This window comes from Oncorhynchus masou, chromosome 23, assembly GCF_036934945.1.
Source record: "Oncorhynchus masou masou isolate Uvic2021 chromosome 23, UVic_Omas_1.1, whole genome shotgun sequence".
NCBI classification, from domain to species: Eukaryota; Metazoa; Chordata; class Actinopteri; order Salmoniformes; family Salmonidae; genus Oncorhynchus; species Oncorhynchus masou.
This window is the reverse complement of record NC_088234.1, coordinates 61,459,106-61,477,008: the sequence shown is the minus strand read 5'-3', so window position 1 is coordinate 61,477,008 and position 17,903 is coordinate 61,459,106. Positions and strand designations below refer to the sequence as shown.

At 42.9% G+C, this 17,903-nt stretch overlaps 1 protein-coding gene across 2 annotated transcripts in view; it reads left to right on the top strand.

Moving 5' to 3' along the window:
• Window positions 1-312: 312 nt before the first annotated feature.
• LOC135510051 (testican-2-like) overlaps window positions 313-17,903 on the top strand; it is a 99,500-nt gene continuing 81,909 nt past the window's right edge. Inside the window, exons 1-2 of one of the 2 annotated variants that reach the window (XM_064930848.1) lie at window positions 313-431; window positions 12,838-13,119. In XM_064930848.1, the coding sequence (XP_064786920.1) occupies window positions 12,931-13,119 (189 nt within the window). In that variant the 5' untranslated portion in view covers window positions 313-431; window positions 12,838-12,930. Of the gene's footprint in view, window positions 432-12,834; window positions 13,120-17,903 lie in introns of both variants that reach the window. The other variant, XM_064930851.1, reaches the window with a different exon arrangement.

The window sequence follows — 17,903 nt, the reverse complement described above, 5'->3', positions numbered from 1 at the left end:
GCGAGAATGAAGTTCGTTATGTGTGCGTTTACAAACAAGGGATGGTGGTCCAACCCATAACCATCACATACTGGCGTTTACCTCAGCTCATTGGCTATCTACCCAGCTAGATTTTAAGAAGATCAGTGGTCATTGGGCAGAAAAACAGTCAATCAACGAAGCTTCGCTGATATTATTGGTGCCCAATGAAGTCATTGCCCGTTGTCTTCAAATCAGTTCACTTCGGTCAATACTCCCCGCAAAAACTATTGTTTCGTGTGTGTAATTACACCGAATGCTCCGTAAAAAGTTGATAGAGATGGAATTCACGACACAAACGGTTTACAAAATGTTTCGTTTTAGGCTATAAAAATGGGTTTTATCAAAGAAAACGGCACTTCATTTGATCACTGGGACCCTCAGGAAGAGAAATTAGAGCAAGATATCAGAATGTAAGTCAGAATTTTACCTTCAGATGTGAATGTGTCAAAACTGTCATGGCGGAAAATGTTTTTTTTGTTGTTGATCGCTCTTCTCAAACAAAAGCATGGTATTTGTTCTCTGTAATAGCTATTTTAAATCGGAAAACGTAGTTTGATTACCAAGATTCTAATCTTTTGAAGGATGTAAGACACTTACATTTTCATGAATGTTTAATGTTACAATGTTGTATTTTTAGTTGTCACTATGAAATTTCCCTTGATGTTGATCCCTGTATGGGGATCGCAGTCATAAGAGGTATTAATGTGTTTGAGTCAGACAGTTGTGTTGTGACAAGGTAAGGGTGGTATACAGAATATAGCCCTATTTGGTAAAAGACCAAGTCCATATTATGGCAAGAACAGCTCAAATAAGCAAAGAGAAACAACAGTCCATCATTACTTTAAGACATGAAGGTCAGTCAACACGGAAAATTTGAAGAACTTTTAGTTTCTTCAAATTAAGGTTGCAAAAACCATTAACTGCTATGATGAAATTGGCTCTCATGAGGACTGCCACAGGAAAGGAAGACCCAGAGTTACCTCTGCTGCAGAAGATAAGTTCATTAGAGTTACTGGCCTCAGAAATTGCAGCCCAAATAAATGCTTCACAAAGTAACAGACACAGCTCAGCATTTCAGAGGATTCTGTGTGAATCAGGCCTTCATGCTCAAATTTCTGCAAAGAAACCACTACTAAAGGACACCAATAAGAAGAAGAGACTTGATTGGGCCAAGAAACATGAGCAATGGACATTACACTGGTGGAAATCTGTCCTTTGGTCTGATGAGTCCAAATGTGAGATTGGTTCCAACCGCTGTGTCTTTGTGAGACGCAGAGTAGGGGAACTGATGATCTCAGTATGTATATTCACCACTGTAAAGCATGGAGGAGGAGGTGTGATGGTGTGGGGGTGCTTTGCTTGTGACACTGTATGTCATTTATTTTCAGTTCAAGGCACACTTAACCAGCATGGCTACCACAGCATTCTGCAGCAATACGCCATCCCATCTGGTTTGCGCTTAGTGGGCCTGTCATTTGTTTATCAACAGGACAATGACCCAACACACATCCGGGCTGCGTAAGGGCTATTTCACCAAGAAGGAGAGAGATGGAGTGCTGCATCAGATGACCCGGCCTCCACAATCACCTCACCTCAACCCACATTTTTTTTATTTAACCTTTATTTAACTAGGCAACACAGTGAAGAACAAATGCTTATTTACAGTGATGGCATACACTGGCCAAACCCGGACAACTCTTGAGATGGTTTGGACCGGCAGAGTGAAGGAAATGCAGCCAACAAGTTCTTAGCATATGTGAGAACTCCTTCAAGACTTTTGGAAAAGCATTCCAGGTGAAGCTGGTTGAGAGAATGCCAAGAGTGTGCAAAGCTGTCATCAAGGCCAAGGGTGACTACTTGGAAGAATCTAAAATACACTGCTCAAAAAAATAAAGGGAACACTAAAATAACACATCCTAGATCTGAATGAATGAAATATTCTTATTAAATACTTTTTTCTTTACATAGTTGAATGTGCTGACAACAAAATCACACAAAAATTATCAATGGAAATCAAATGTATCAACCCATGGAGGTCTGGATTTGGAGTCACAACGCCTGGGCATGCTCCTGATGAGGTGGCGGATGGTCTCTTGAGGGATCTCCTCCCAGACCTGGACTAAAGCATCCGCCAACTCCTGGACAGTCTGTGGTGCACTGTGTGTTGGTGGATGGAGTGAGACATGATGTCCCAGATGTGCTCAATTGGATTCAGGTCTGGGGAACGGGCGGGCCAGTCCATAGCATCAATGCCTTCCCCTTGCAGGAACTGCTGACACACTCCAGCCACATGAGGTCTAGCATTGTCTTGCATTAGGAGGAACCCAGGGCCAACCGCACCAGCATATGGTCTCACAAGGGGTCTGAGGATCTCATCTCGGTACCTAATGGCAGTCAGGCTACCTCTGGCGAGCACATGGAGGGCTGTGCGGCCCCCCAAAGAAATGCCACCCCACACCATGACTGACCCACCGCCAAACCGGTCATGCTGGAGGATGTTGCAGGCAGCAGAAAGTTCTCCACGGCGTCTCCAGACTCCAGTGCTCAGTGTGAACCTGCTTTCATCTGTAAAGAGCACAGGGCACCAGTGGCGAATTTGCCAATCTTGGTGTCCTCTGGCAGTGCTCCTCCTGCTCCTCCTTGCACAAAGGCGGAGGTAGTGGTCCTGCTGCTGGGTTGTTGCCCTCCTACGGCCTCCTCCACATCTCCTGATGTACTGGCCATGTATCCTGGTAGAGCCTCCATGCTCTGGACACTACGCTGACAGACACAGCAAACCTTCTAGCCACAGCTCGCATTGATGTGCCATCCTGGATGAGCTGAACTACCTGAGCCACTTGTGTGGGTTGTAGACTCCGTCTCATGCTACCACTAGAGTGAAAGCACCGCCAGCATTCAAAAGTGACCAGAACATCAGATAGGAAGCATAGGAACTGAGAAGTGGTCTGTGGTCACCCCCTGCAGAACCACTTCTTTATTGGGGGTGTCTTGCTAATTGCCTATATTTTCCACCTGTTGTCTATTCCATTTGCAAAACAGCATGTGACATTTATTGTTAATCAGTGTTGCTTCCTAAGTGGACAGTTTGATTTCACAGAAGTGTGATTGACTTGGAGTTACATTGTGTTGTTTAAGTGTTCCCTTTATTTTTTTGAGCAGTGTATATTTTGATTTGTTGAACACTTTTTTTGGATACTACATGATTCTATAATGTGTTATTTCATAGTTTTGATGTCTTCACTACTTTCTATAATAAAAAAATAGTAAAAAACAAAGAAAAACCCATGAATGAGTAGGTGTGTCCAAACTATTGACTGGTACTGTATATACATTTAAAAATATGTATATTCTAACGAAATGCATTAAGGAATGAAGAATGATTACATGCTGCATTCAAATATAAATTACAGCACTAGACTAAACTTCACTTGCGTCATCCTGGTATCAAGAGATAAACATGGTACTGCTTTCACTGATCGCACATAAAAGATAGTGCTTCCTGAGAGTGCTTAGTTTGTTATCCAACTGATCTAGTGTACTTTCTGTCGTCATGTGAATCCCAAATTTCTTGTACTGAAATCAATATTACCAATACCTTTTTAAAACCATGTATATCTTTATTTTCTCAAAGACAATTCAATACAATCACAGTCACTTTGTATTTTACTAATTTTAAGCATATTTTAACACAGGGTTAACACCTAACAATCATGTTGTGCATTTTAAAAACACTTTTTACATGGGCTTTGTAGCGATTGTTGTCTGGGGAAGGAGAGGAGGGTCAAGGTGCAGCGTGGTAAGTGTTCATATTTTAAATGTTTTAATGAACATTGAAAACAAAATAATAAACAACCAACAAACAGTCCTGTAAGGTGCAACACAACACTAAACAGAAAATAACCACCCACAAAACACAATGGAAAACAGGCTACCTAAATATGGTTCTCAATCAGGGACAATGATTGACAGCTGCCTCTGACTTAAAACCATACCAGGCCAAACACAGAAATAGAAAATCATAGACAAACTAACATAGACAACCCACCCAACTCACGCCCTGACCATACTAAAACAAAAGACAAAACAAAGGAACTAAGGTCAGAACATGACAGTACCCCCCTCCAAAGGTGCGGACTCCGGCCGCAAAACCTGAACCTATAGGGGAGGGTCTGGGTGGGAGTCTGTCCACGGTGGCGGCTCTGGCGCGGGACGTGGACCCCACTCCACCATAGTCTTTCTCCGCCTCCTTAACCGCCTCTGTGGCCTCTTAAGAGCGGCGACCTCACCGCCAACCTCGGACTGGGGACCCTAGCCACAGGTCCCGTACGGACGGGAGATTCCGGCAGCACCGGAGTGAAGGACGACTCCAGCAGCGCCGGACAGGCGGGAGACTCCGGCGGCGCCGGAGTGAAGGGCGATTCCGGAATTGCTGGCGTGACAGGCGGCTCTGGCAGCTCCTGGCTGACTGACGGCTCTGGCAACTCCTGGCTGACTGACGGCTCAGGACAGACTGGCGGCTCTGGAGGCTCAGGACAGACTGGAGGCTCTGGCGGCTCAGGACAGACTGGAGGCTCTGGCGGCTCAGGACAGACTGGAGGCTCTGGCGGCTCAGGACAGATTGGCGGCTCTGGCAGCTCAGGACAGACGGGAGACTGGCAGCGCTGGGCAGGAGGAAGGCTCTGACAGAGCTGGACAGACGGGAGACTCTGGCAGCTCAGGACAGACTGGCGGCTCTGGCAGCTCAGGACAGACTGGCGGCTCTGGCAGCTCAGGACAGACTGGCGGCTCTGGCAGCGCTGGACAGACGGGAGACTCTGGCAGTGCTGGGCAGGAGGAAAGCTCTGGCAGAGCTGGACAGGTGGAAGCACCTGTAGGGAGAAGATGGAGAGACAGTCTGGTGCGGGGGGCTGCCACCGGAGGGCTGGTGTGTGGAGGTGGCACAGGATAGACCGGACCGTGAAGGCTCACTGGAGTTCTTGAGCACTGAGCCTGCCCAACCTTACCTGGTTGAATGCTCCCCGTAGCCAGGCCAGTGCGGCGAGGTGGAATAGCCCGCACTGGGCTGTGCTGACGAACAGGGGACACAAAGTGTAAGGCTGGTGTCATGTAAACCGGCCCGAGGAGACGCACTAGAGACCAGATGCGCTGAGCCTGCTTCATGGCACCTGGCTCGATGCCCACTCTAGCCCGGGCGATACGAGGCGCTGCAATGTACCGCACCAGGCTATGCAAACGCACCAGGGACACCATGCGCCTCACGGCATAACACGGTGCCTGCCCGGTCCCTCTCGCTCTCCGGTAAGCATGGGGAGTTGGCTCAGGTCTTCTACCTGACTTAGCCACACTCCCCATGTTCCCCCCCCCCCCCCAAGAATTTTTAGGCCTTCTCTCGGGCTTCCATACATAAGGGAACATTTCGACATTTCCCGTATGGTTAGTGAGAAAGTCCATATTGCAAATGTACCGTCCCTTACTAGACGTCCGAAAACATTTTTAAAATTCGGGGACGGCGTCGGGCCGAGCGGCAGGGCCAGACCTACCGGGAAGTCATCAAATGAACTTTGTCGGACATTCGGTTTTCGTTTTATAAAATAATCAAATTTTGGTCATTTTTCCGCTATCCCGGAAAATCCCACAAGAGGGCATAAGCAATCATATTGCAATTTGACAAAACATCACGAATCACGATGGGCCATATCTCGAAAACTGAAAATATTTCGAAGCCGAAACTTGGTGAGCATAGGTTTGGCATAATGGGCAGTTGGCCCCGAACAAGATGGCGTCTAGGCCTCAACGGTTTTTGAGTTATGGCCATTTTTCTGGGATTAAAGGTCCAAAATGAAAATAGAGAAATTATTTTTTTCACTTCACGTCAAAGTCAAGGAGACTCCGGTGTCAATAAAAAAAAATCAGCCATTTATCTATCGTCATTTAAGAGAAATCGTACGATGACAGATTCGTGATGTTCAAATATAGGTGTTTTTTTTTCAACAGTTACAGATCCAGTTGCAGGGTGTTCATACGAATATTTTTAAAGTGTGCTGTGGAGCTCTGCGACATTTCTGTGATTTTCTATGATTTTCTGAAATAACACACACTCACTAAACCCTCCGTAAATAACTCAGTTCTTAACGTAAAGACTTAAAACTCAGGATTCTGTAAAGGCATACCCCAATGAGGATATGAGTTTATTTATAGCTTCCTGTGCCAACAAGAAGTGCCTTAAATGGTGTCATAGTGGCTGTATCCAAGGGTTAAAAAGGTCAGATCTTTTCAAAACTTCATATGTGATTAGGCAACCCTCCTGAACTGTAAAATCAGTCATTTCTCCCAACAGATGTCAAAGAAAAGCTCTCACACACACACACAGCAAGGATGGAGTGACAAAGCGCGGTGTTTAAAGACACAGAGAGCAGGCAATGGCATAAACATAATCCCAAGGCCGTGCCGAGTTCAACGAGATATCCCGCTTGACCGTAGCTCGCTCGGTTTAAGCGCAGCGACCATGAGAAAAGTAGGCCCAATATGAAGCCTGCACCAGAACGTCATTTGATTTTGGGTGACAGCGGCGGAACTGTTAGGTTTAGAAGGACAATTCAAACACAGGACTGTTCCTAAGGTCCTCCCGATCTGTGCAAGCCTAACCTTGACCGTGTGACATTAACCCTTCACAGGTAAAAGAAGGTGTTTACATAAAAACAGTTTGCATTGACTTCTCTCCCCATAGGAATACATTGCCTGCTCCCCTAAATACAAACTGGAGTCTATATGGGTTATGAATGCTGTATGAACCTGTCTTCGGTACCAGTCCATCAGGCCACTATAAGGTCTACCTGTGTCGATTCTAGGCTTCCTGGGCCAACCGGAAGTGCTTAAAATCACCCTAAAAGTGTATATCCATACACTGCCTGCAATTTGATGGACATAGTGCATTGAACCCTGTGTAAATCAGTCAATTCTTAACGTAAAGACTTAAAACTCAGGATTCTGTAAAAGCATAGCCCAATGAGGATATGTATTGACTTATAGCTTCCTGTGTCAACCGGAAGTGCCATAATTGGTGTCTCAGGGGCTGTTTGGAAGGGTTACAAAAATCAGATCTGTCCAAAACTTCATATGTGTGATTAGGCAACCCCCATGAACTGTAAATCAGTCATTTTTCCCATAAAAATTCAAAGGAAAACTAAATCACACAGATTCACAACTTGGATGGAGGGACGTATTATTGGGGTGCGTAGAGACTGACAGTGCCTCCAATAGTTAGCTTTGAATGATATCAAATTGACTGATGGACGGTGAATTGCAGGTGACTCTTGTCCATTTGCAATATGTTTAAGCGGTGAGGTACCATCACCAAAAGCGACATTCTGAAATCAACCCTAACGAGCGATGGAGAGGTACCAGTATCACTGCCCAGCCATCCCGAGTTCATCGGGCCAGTCAATTTGGCATTCCTGCATGATTTTTATAGCATGACAAATTGGTGATGGTGAATGCCCAGTTAACCATATTGCAAATGCACAGTGACTTTGCAAGAGTGAGAAACATCACCAAATGGACATTCTGGAATCAACCCTAACGAGCGATGGAGAGGTACCAGAATCACTGCCCAGCCATCCCGAGTTCATCGGGCCAGTCAATTTGGCATTCCTGCACGAATTTTCAGTGACTTTGCAAAAGTGAGAAAACATTTGCAATATGTTTTAACAGTGAGGTACCATCACCAAAAGTGACATTCTGAAATCAACCCAAACGAGCGATGGAGAGGTACCAGAATCACTGCCCAGCCATCCCGAGTTCATCGGGCCAGTCAATTTGGCATTCCTGCACAATTTTTATAGCATGACAAATTGGTGATGGTGAATGCCCAGTTAACCATATTGCAAATGCACAGTGACTTTGAAAGGGTGAGAAAACATTACCAAATGGACATTCTGAAATCAACACAAAAAATGGCATCACCATAGTATCCAGACTGTGCCGAGTCCAACGAGGCGCCCCGCTTGACCGTATCTATGACTAAACTATGTTGATGCAGTTCTTATACGTGTGTAATTGACACAAAATTCTAAAGAATTTCGAAAAACGGTCCAGAAAGCACTTTAAGGGTGTGTGAATTTTTTTATGAAATTTTGCAATTTTTGACTTTTGACTTCTTATGAAATCATGTTCCAAATGGAGAAAACATATGCCTAATGCACAAGTAAAAAAAAAAAAAAAATTATGATAATAAAATATGACTAAAGTATGTTGATACAGTTCTTATACGTGTGTAATTGACACAAAATTCGAAAGAATTTCGAAAAACGGTCCAGAAAGCACTTTTTTAGGGGTGTGTGAAGTTTATGAAATTTTGCAATTATTGACTTTTGACTTCTGACTTCCTATGAAATCAATATTGCAAATGGAGAAAACACATGCAATAATGCGCAAGTAAAAAAAAAAAATTATGATAATAAAATTGGACAAAAGTATATTCATACAGTTCTTACACATGTGTAATTGATAAAAAAAAGCGAAAGAATTTCGAAAAACGGTCCAGAAAGCACTTTTTTAAGGGGTGATAAGTTTGACAGAAAATCCATTTTTTCAAAATTTGGCTTTTGGATGTTGACTTGGAGTCCATTTTCAATATGAAAAACCACGGTGGAGCGCACACGCCACCTGTTGGATTTTTGAAGTGTTACAACTGGCAATTGCCATATGGCATTTGAAGTACATTTTGCATGAATCAACGCCGATTTGGGTGGTATTGGCCATTGTGTACATGGTTTGTACTATGCCAATGGTTTGCCATTCATTTTTGTCCAATACAGGGGGGTATTCCCTTACTACCACGCTGCCGTGCTGCCGTGCTGCCTCCTCATACCACCGCCTATCAGCTTTTGCTGCCTCCAGCTCAGCCTTGCGGCGGTGATATTCTCCAGCCTGTGCCCATGGTCCCTTGCAGTCCAGAATCTCCTCCCATGTCCAGGTGTTACGAATCCCTTTTGGCCCGACAGTTTAGGGGGGAATGGTAATGAGACCCGTAACATAACTCATGCAATTTATAATAGTGACAAAGTAAAAGTGAGAACGAAATAACCACGACTACTGAAATCTACCGTCAAACTCAGGGTTTATTGGAAAACACACGGTAATGGGGGGAGCAGGAAAAGGGACTGAGCTGGACCCAAGGAAAGAAATAATAAGTATTCAAAAACACCCCTAAGCTAGACTAGCCTATTTCAACAACAGCTAACTAACTAACCAAAAATACAGTGGGTGGTCCGCCCAGTTCTAACTAGTGGATTTAACAAAGTTTACCTACGGGTAGTGTATGCCCATGGGCGACTTGTCTTGGTTCCCCCTTTTCCCACCAGCAAACAAACACCATAACCAAAAACAATACTCACAGGTGAGGACAAAGTGATATGGAGGTGCTCAAACAAAAGATAGCTCAATATAAAAAGAGAGTGAAACAGAGAGATCTACAGACATAGCATTTACAAAGAGATTGAGCTCCACAGCAAACGACTGACAGGGTTTTTAAACAAAGGGAAAGGAACAGTGATTGGGTAGGAAACAGGAGGAGGTGTGTCTTCTGATTGATGATTGGTGACTGATTGGGGAGTGATGATTTTCACCTGTGAGGGGAGAAGGAGAGAAAAGAAATACACTCACAGGTTACACACAGGAAACTTGTATCCGTAGCACCAGGAGTCCTGAGATTCCGGCCGCTGCTGCTGCTGCCCGTTACCACGCTGCTTGGTCCTTTCTTGGTGGGTGGTTCTGTAGTGATTGTTGTCTGGGGAAGAAGAGGAGGACCAAGGTGCAGCGTGGTAAGTGTTCATATTTTAAATATCTTAATGAACACAGAAAACAAAACAATAAACGAACAGTCATGTAAGGTACAACACTAAACAGAAAATAACCACCCCCAAAACACAATGGAAAACAGGCTACCTAAATATGGTTCTCAATCAGGGACAACGATTGACAGCTGCCTCTGATTGAGAACTATACCAGGCCAAACACAGAAATAGAAAATAATAGACAAACTAACATAGACAACCCACCCAACTCACAACCCTGACCATAATAAAACAAAAAACAAAACAAAGGAACTATGGTCAGAACGTGACAGGCTAGGCCCTGTTGCTACCTCATATCCCAGCGATAATGCCTTTGTTTTAGATACAACAGTCATGAAACCTCTAACACAACACATTAATTGGACTTTTGGATCTCACTTGGTTATCACTTTTCCATGTGGTTTCTTCCTTCACAGACTCTAGGTGTTCCATGAGAGAGGGAGGAGGAGGAAGAGGATTCCACATGTGAACGTTTTTTACATAAGAAACTGCAAATTAGATTTTTACACAAGATTGTTTTACACATGTCAAACTGCAATTCACACAAGGTGAAAACATGTTATTCTCCTCACATGTGAAACGATGGCATTAACGTGTGACCTGAAATTGTAGACATGTGAAAATACGGTTTCACATGTGAAATGTAAGCTCAACATGTGAAAACAGCTATTTCACATGTGAACATTTAATTTTGACATGTTTTTTGTAAGGGTTCTGCCTGTCACATCCAATCAGTCCAGAGGCTGAGGCTCATGTGTCATATTCATGCTCCATTGCCCATGCAGTCTTTCCCCCCACTTCTGCTCCTTGAGTGCAGTACAGAGGGGTAATAGCAGACTAGGCCAATTATCCAAACATATGTGTTGGGTACAAGGACCATGCAATGGGGTGGGTGGTGGATGAAATTTAGAGAATCCTTCAATTCTATGGTTATGTAGTTGCTGGGTAAGTGCATTAGATGCTTTCTTAAAACCTAGACTTACTGCTGTAGCCCCAGATCCAGAAATTCCTTTTCTGGGTCAGATGTATCGTGGTCTGGACAGAATTTCCACTGTGTTAATATTACACCCTTAGTGTTGCAAAATTCCTGGAACTTTCAATAAATTCTCTGGTTTTCCCGGAATATCAGGTGGAGGATTTCTGGAATAAGCAGGAAATCTGGAAGGATTTCTGGAAATCCAAGGAATTTATTGAAAGTTACCAGAATTTTGCAACCCTAGTTACACCTCGCCAAGTTAGTCTTGTTGGTCTAGCATCCTTAACACTTGTGTAGGCAACCTTAATACCAGTAGATGCATTATTATCATACTGTATAGTCGAGGTACTGTTGTTATGGTTGTTTGCAGTATAGTGTTGATATCACTTCGTACATAAGCACGGGACGTAATGAATGCGAGACATGCACAGTCTTCACAATAAAGACGTGCGATAGATGTACTAGTCAGTCCCATTTCCCATCTGAATTCAATTTAGCTTTGTGTATTCATGTGTGCGTTTTCAATCAAAACATGTTTTTTCTACCCCCTCGCTCTCCTTTGCTGGCACACTGATTGCTTTCTGTGGAGAGGTCAGATTATCCCCTTCACATACTGGCGTGAGAGAAAGGAGCGTAAAATGTTTATTTTCAGCTGAGGAATAGTAAAGATGGGATCAGTTAATACAGTATTTCAATTACAGCGTGTCTAAAGCAGAATTCCCCTTGGGCTGGTTTATCCCACCAAGGACAGCGATAGGTAGGTAGGAAAGTGATAGCGGAATTTATTTAGGCAGGACAGTAATAGGTAGGAGAGTGATATAAAGTGATAGGTGATTCCGAGCAGTGCATTATTGCCACACTCGCCCCACTGTATACACACTGGTTGAATCAACATTGTTTCCATGTCATTTCAATGAAATAACGTTGAACCAACATGGAATAGACATTGAATTGATGTCTGTGCCCAGTGGGATGATCTTTGTTACATTGAGAGTGTGGGAATATAAAGTTCTATTTGCAAAAATATGATTCGGAGATAATTGACTCTTTGAAAACCCACATTAATGCAATTCATTTTTTTCCCTTGCAAGAAGTTTCCTTTCGTTTGAAACAAAAATGGAAAAAAATCCAATGGGGGTGAATAGCCCACTTACGATGCCCACTGTAGGTATGAATTTACTTTTGGTGTGTAATGGCACAGGCAGGTGCTACACATTTCATAACACATGACAGTGGGTGCGTTTCAGTGGTAAAGCTAAAGAAATTGACTGTAGGCCAAAGTCAAGGAGTGAAGTTGGGGGAGGTGCATCTGCGACAGCCTAAAGTCAGACACTGATGTGGTTTTCCAAATGCAAGGCTCAGGTCAACAGTGTTTCCATTGTTTATAATGTCAAAATAAACATGTCTCCATCCCCCATATCACACACTCACAAACTGAAATCATATCCCACTGGGCACTCACTGGTTGAATCAACATAGTTTCTACGTCATTTCAATTAAATTACTTTGAACCAATGTTGAATAGACATTGAATTGACGTTTGTGCCCAGTGGGATGTGTGTACATTGTATAATCAATTAGTGAGATTAGCCTTAAATATCACATTCATTTGTATCAACTGTATGAATAGCAGCAAAGTTGGTTCCTGATTCAGTCTTCAGTCATCTCTTTGTGACATTTGTTTAGGTCAAACAAACAAAAAAGTAATGATATGTTGACAATAGAGCCTTCCACAATGCAGGGCATGGCTGTGATGATGTTGGTGAAGAGCAACTGCAGAAACTGGTAGTCAACTGCAGTCAAAACTTCATGACCTTTGATCACAAGATTTGTGTTAAATTCATGCAGTGGACATGTAGGCGCAAGTCGGACAATGCAACACACCTTGAAAGTCGGTGACCAGACTTGACAAAAGTGATCGGCTCGAACGCGCCCAGTGTCACCCCAGTCTCTCTCTCTCTCTCGCTCTTTTTTTTCTTCCAGCAGCAGGAAGGCGCAATCAGGTCGCATTCTACTCCTCTTCTCATCCTCGTGAAGAGAAGCAAGAACGAAGTGCCGCGCGTGTTTTCTAACCGCACCATGGTGGGAATGACGGAATTGGGGTGCCTTTTCGTCCCGGTGATGATGCTGGTGGGGTTCACCTTGCAAGCGGAAATTAACAACGGGAAAGAGGAGGAGAAAAAGGGGAATTTCATGGAAGACGAGCATTGGCTGTCCACCATTTCACAGTACAGCCGCAAGATCAAGCATTGGAATCGCTTCAGAGACGTAAGTCGCTTTTTTGGTTGATTCAGAGATCTGCCGTAATGCGGTAAGCTATATTGATAGGGAAACAGAAGCCAGCGGCACGATTCCGCTTGGCAAACGTCCTAATAACCGGATGCGTTTGCTCGGCTACTCCGATTTTATTTGTCAGATAATATCAATGGTTTGGTGTCATTGCTTAAGATACACATCTGAAGCGTTTGTGTAGCCAGATGTTATGGTGTTTTTCCATTGTAAACATTATCTTATGTAAAAAAAAAAAAAGAATGTTAGGCATAATCATTCAGATGGAGCCTAAGATGTTGACCTCAGATATACCCTAGAGGAGTGTAGCCTAGGGTACAGCCTCATTGTGGTCATGGTGCACTGATCTATTGCATTTTCTGGAGAACTGGAGAATGTAGGGTTGCCTATGCAGTCATATCATTATTATACATCATTTGTAAACACTCAAAGGACCTCTGCAAGGTAACCTACATTTAATTGCGTAACAGCCAAAATAAAGGAAACACCAACAGAAAGTGTCTTAAATAGGGCGTTGGGCCACCACGAGGCCAAATAACTGCTTCGGTGTGCCTTGGTATAGATTCTACAAGTGTCTGAAAATCTTTTGGATGGATGCAGCACTATTCTATCACAATAATTTCTATAATTTGGTGTTTTGTTGATGGTGGTGGTGAACGCTGTCTCAGGGACCGCTCCAGCATTTCCCATAAGTGTTCAGTTGGGCTGAGATCTGGTGACTGAGACAAACACACACCCTTTAAACCCCACATGCTTCTTTGAGACCCCTCTTTCAAAGTCATTTAGATCTCTTCCTCAAGCCATGGGAGACAAAATAATTGCCAACTGGGCATGATGGGATGTTAATTGCATAATTAACTCAGGAACTACACCTGTATGGAAGCACCTGCTTTCAATATACTTTGAATCCCTCATTTACTCAAGTGTTTACTTTATTTTGGCAGTTACATGTACATACATGCATGTATAATGTGTGATTTACACTACTACATAGGTACCTGCCATCTTCAAACCAATAGAAGATTGAAAGCGTGTTTTGAAAGCATCATATCAGGATATTTTCTATCACCTAGCCTCACTGTCCATAGGCCTACCTACCTACCTACTTTACCATTCTTTGGTATATTATTGGCAGTAGTAATTATGCACATTGCAAATTTGCAATGATTTAGAATGACATTTGTTCCCCTTTAAAGATCCGTCCCCACATTCACCCCTTATACTTATTCCATCATGTTTTTCACTGTATGCATTCTGGTCTGCTGTCCTACTGCTAATGACTCAGCCTAGTGTTTGCAAATGATCTGTTACAAACAGAATAGGCACAATGCAACAATGCAATTATAATACAAGTTCTGATCATTGATTGCTGAGGTAATGCAGTTAGCTTTCAACTGAATCCGGCTGTAGCGAATGATTTTAGCCTAAAGGGCATGTTAATATTGCTTTGTTTACGAATATTGTGTGTGCGTGTGTGTGTGAAATCCTGCATCCAGTAGTGATTACCAAACATCACAGCAGGGCATTTGCACGGTAATGGAATTTCGTTGAGTCTCAGATTTCTCACTTACAATGTAACAAAAACATTGATTTCAAAGTTAACAAACCATACAACACTAAGCACAAGGAACACTTTAAACAATGTACACAGAAAATGTAACAAAACACATTTTACTGGAAGAACTGTGCAGATGCAAAGTTTGGTAACAGAATTTCTGTCAAATCTCCCTCAGTGTTTTATGACCACGTTTTCCAAAAAACTCAGTTAAATATCGACTCAGAATTAAGATTGAAAGACGTCTGCAGAAAGAATGGGGTGTCAGCGATGACATGACACCTTGAGTTTGAAAACATCTCTTTTGGTATTGAACTACAGTAACTGAAGTGGATTTACACCCGGTAACGGAATTGCGGTACGGGAATTTCTTCATTGGTCCCTGATGTGTACAACACAGAAATGCATAATTATGGATATGCATGTCATTCTCTTCATGGTGATGTATCCTGAATAGGTACACAAAGGTAGAATTATGCAATATCCTCATTATTTTAATGAGCTCCACCACCAAACCAGACCAAATTTGGTTGGTCCGAACAGGACCAAATCTGAACCAATCATAGACATCTATGTTTCACAAGTTTGGACATCAACGTACAGCCCAGTACAGTACAATACAGCACAGAACAGTAGTGTTCAGTACAGTAGAGTATAGTTCAGTACAGTACATTTTAGTGTACTCAAGTCTAATGTGTGCTGAACGATTATCTACTCTATTCTACTGTACAGAACTATAATCGACTCTATTCTACTATACTGAACAAGAATCTACTCTGTGTAGCGAAATACTTGTGCTTCTAGCTTTGACAGTGCAGTAATGCCTAACAAGTAATATCTAACAAATTACACAACATATACCCAATACACACAGATCTAAGTAGGAATGAATATATAAATATGGACGAGTGATGTCGAGATCTATGATTGCTTCAGATTTGGTCCTGAACATGGGCGTCTATGTTTGGGCCGAATGAAGGCCGGTCCAGACGTTTGTAGACGTTGAAATCAAGGCTAGACCAAAAAATGACATCTGTGAGCGATGAAATCAAAGTTTCAAGTGTATGTACAGGTTACACATGGTATACACCAGCCAATGAAATGCTTACTTGCAGCTTCCTTCTGGACAATGCAACAACAATAAGAAATAATAAAATATAAGAATACCAACCTAAAGTAAATGGCTCAGTAGAAGAGAATAAACATTTTACCAAAAGTATAATACAGGAAGGCACAATTTATAGTCCAATATTTACACGTTTTGGGGAGTTGGGAAGGGGGGCAATTGTTTCAATCATAATAAAAGTTTGGTAGCAGCAGTTGTGATGTGTGTGTGTGTGTGTGTAGCATGAATGTACTGTATATGTGTGCGTGTGTGGAGTGAGTGCATGTGTGCTAAGGTGCGGAGAATCAGATCAGGTGGTCAGTCCAGTTCGGTGCTCAGTGAGTGAGGATGCTAGTTACAGTAAATGGAAAGAGATGGGTCTCATGGGTAGGTGTCAGTAAGGGAGAGGTGACATAAATTGGAGAGAGGAAAAAAGAGCGAGGTTGGGGATGTCCAGCCTTTTCACACTCTTGCTTTGACCACCAGATGACAGAAAGAGAAATAAAAAAAACAGTAGGGCCCTATAAAATCAGTTGTTTCCCAAAATCAATTTTCTCCATGTTGTTTTTCTAGGTTTGATTCCCCCTGTTTTTAAGGTTTTCACTCTCAAAATCACACTCTTAATAGTAAAACAACTTCATTGGATGTTCTAAATCCACGCTTAAACCACATCAGACAACTTTTGAGGTCTGGAAAAATGTGGATACATTTATAATTTTGGCCTCCCAGGTGATGCAGTGGTCTAGGGCACTGCATCGTAGTGCTAGCTGTGCCACTAGAGACTCTGGGTTTGCGCCCAGGCTCTGTCGCAGCCTGCCGAGACTGGGAGGTCCGTGGTCAGTCCAGTTCGCACAATTGGCCTAGCGTCATCCGGGTTAGGGAGGATTTGGCCGGTAGGGAAATCCTTATCTCATCCGGCACCAGCGACTCCTGTGGCGGGCCGGGTGCAGTGCGCGCTAACCAAGGTCGCCAGGTGCACAGTGTTTCCTCCGACACATTGGTGCGGCTGGCTTCCGTGTTGGATGCGCGCTGTGTTAAGAAGCAGTGCGGCTTGGTTGGGTTGTGTTTCGGAGGACGCATGACTTTCGACCTTCGTCTCTCCCGAGCCCGTACGGGAGTTGTAGCGATGAGACAAGATAGTAACTACTAATAATTGGATACTACGAAATTGCGGAGAAAAAAGGGGGTAAAATAAAATGAATTAAAAAAACACAAGTAAAATTTTTGAGTGAGCACCTAACAAGGCTACTTTGTAGTTATATTTAATTGAGAAGGTTTTTGGGAAAGCCTTTCCATCTACCAGAAGATGTTTTATTAGTATCATCGCTAACGGCTACATGATGTGGTAGCTGCGTACACCACACATAGACAGGGGAAATTCTCCTTGCCTCTTCAGAAAGTTGCAGGAAATACCGAATCACTAATGCATTCTATTAACGTCTTATGATTAACTTGGGTAAATTAATACAAGTTCAAAGTTTTACTATTGTTGAATTCCATTTTACTGTCTGGACTTTATAGGGCCCTAAAACAGTTCAGCTGAACATAACAGTATGCCAGTGGAAGAGAGCAAACCAACTGTGGTTTGTGACAACTATGATTTCCCATTGCAGTCAATTCAATTGCAGATATTCAGTTACAGATTTTTCTGAATTTAGTTTTAATCACTTAATAATTCATAAACAAAATGTATATCAGTAAAAACACTAGCTAATTGATAGGGCTACCTTTACTTGTTACTTCTGTGAACTTGTATTATTCTTCCTCCTCACAAGGGAACATATAGAACATATGTCGGGAGTCAGGAAACGGAAGCAGAAGATGATTTTAATAAAGAACGAAAGCAAGTGAACAAACATGAGACGGGTACATAACGTGAGAGAAGGCAATAACACCTGGTGACTGAAGACCACTGAGGGCTAAATAAAGGAGGAGTAATCAAGGAGAAATGATGAGCAGGTGTGCGCAATGTGGGTTAGTAGACCAGCGACGTCGAGGGAGGGAGAAGGAGTAGGCGTGAACGCAGGGTTCTTTACTTCAACGTTATTGTTTTGATGTATTTCTAATACCTTTTTAAGACTTTATCTGGTAGATGTTTTCTAA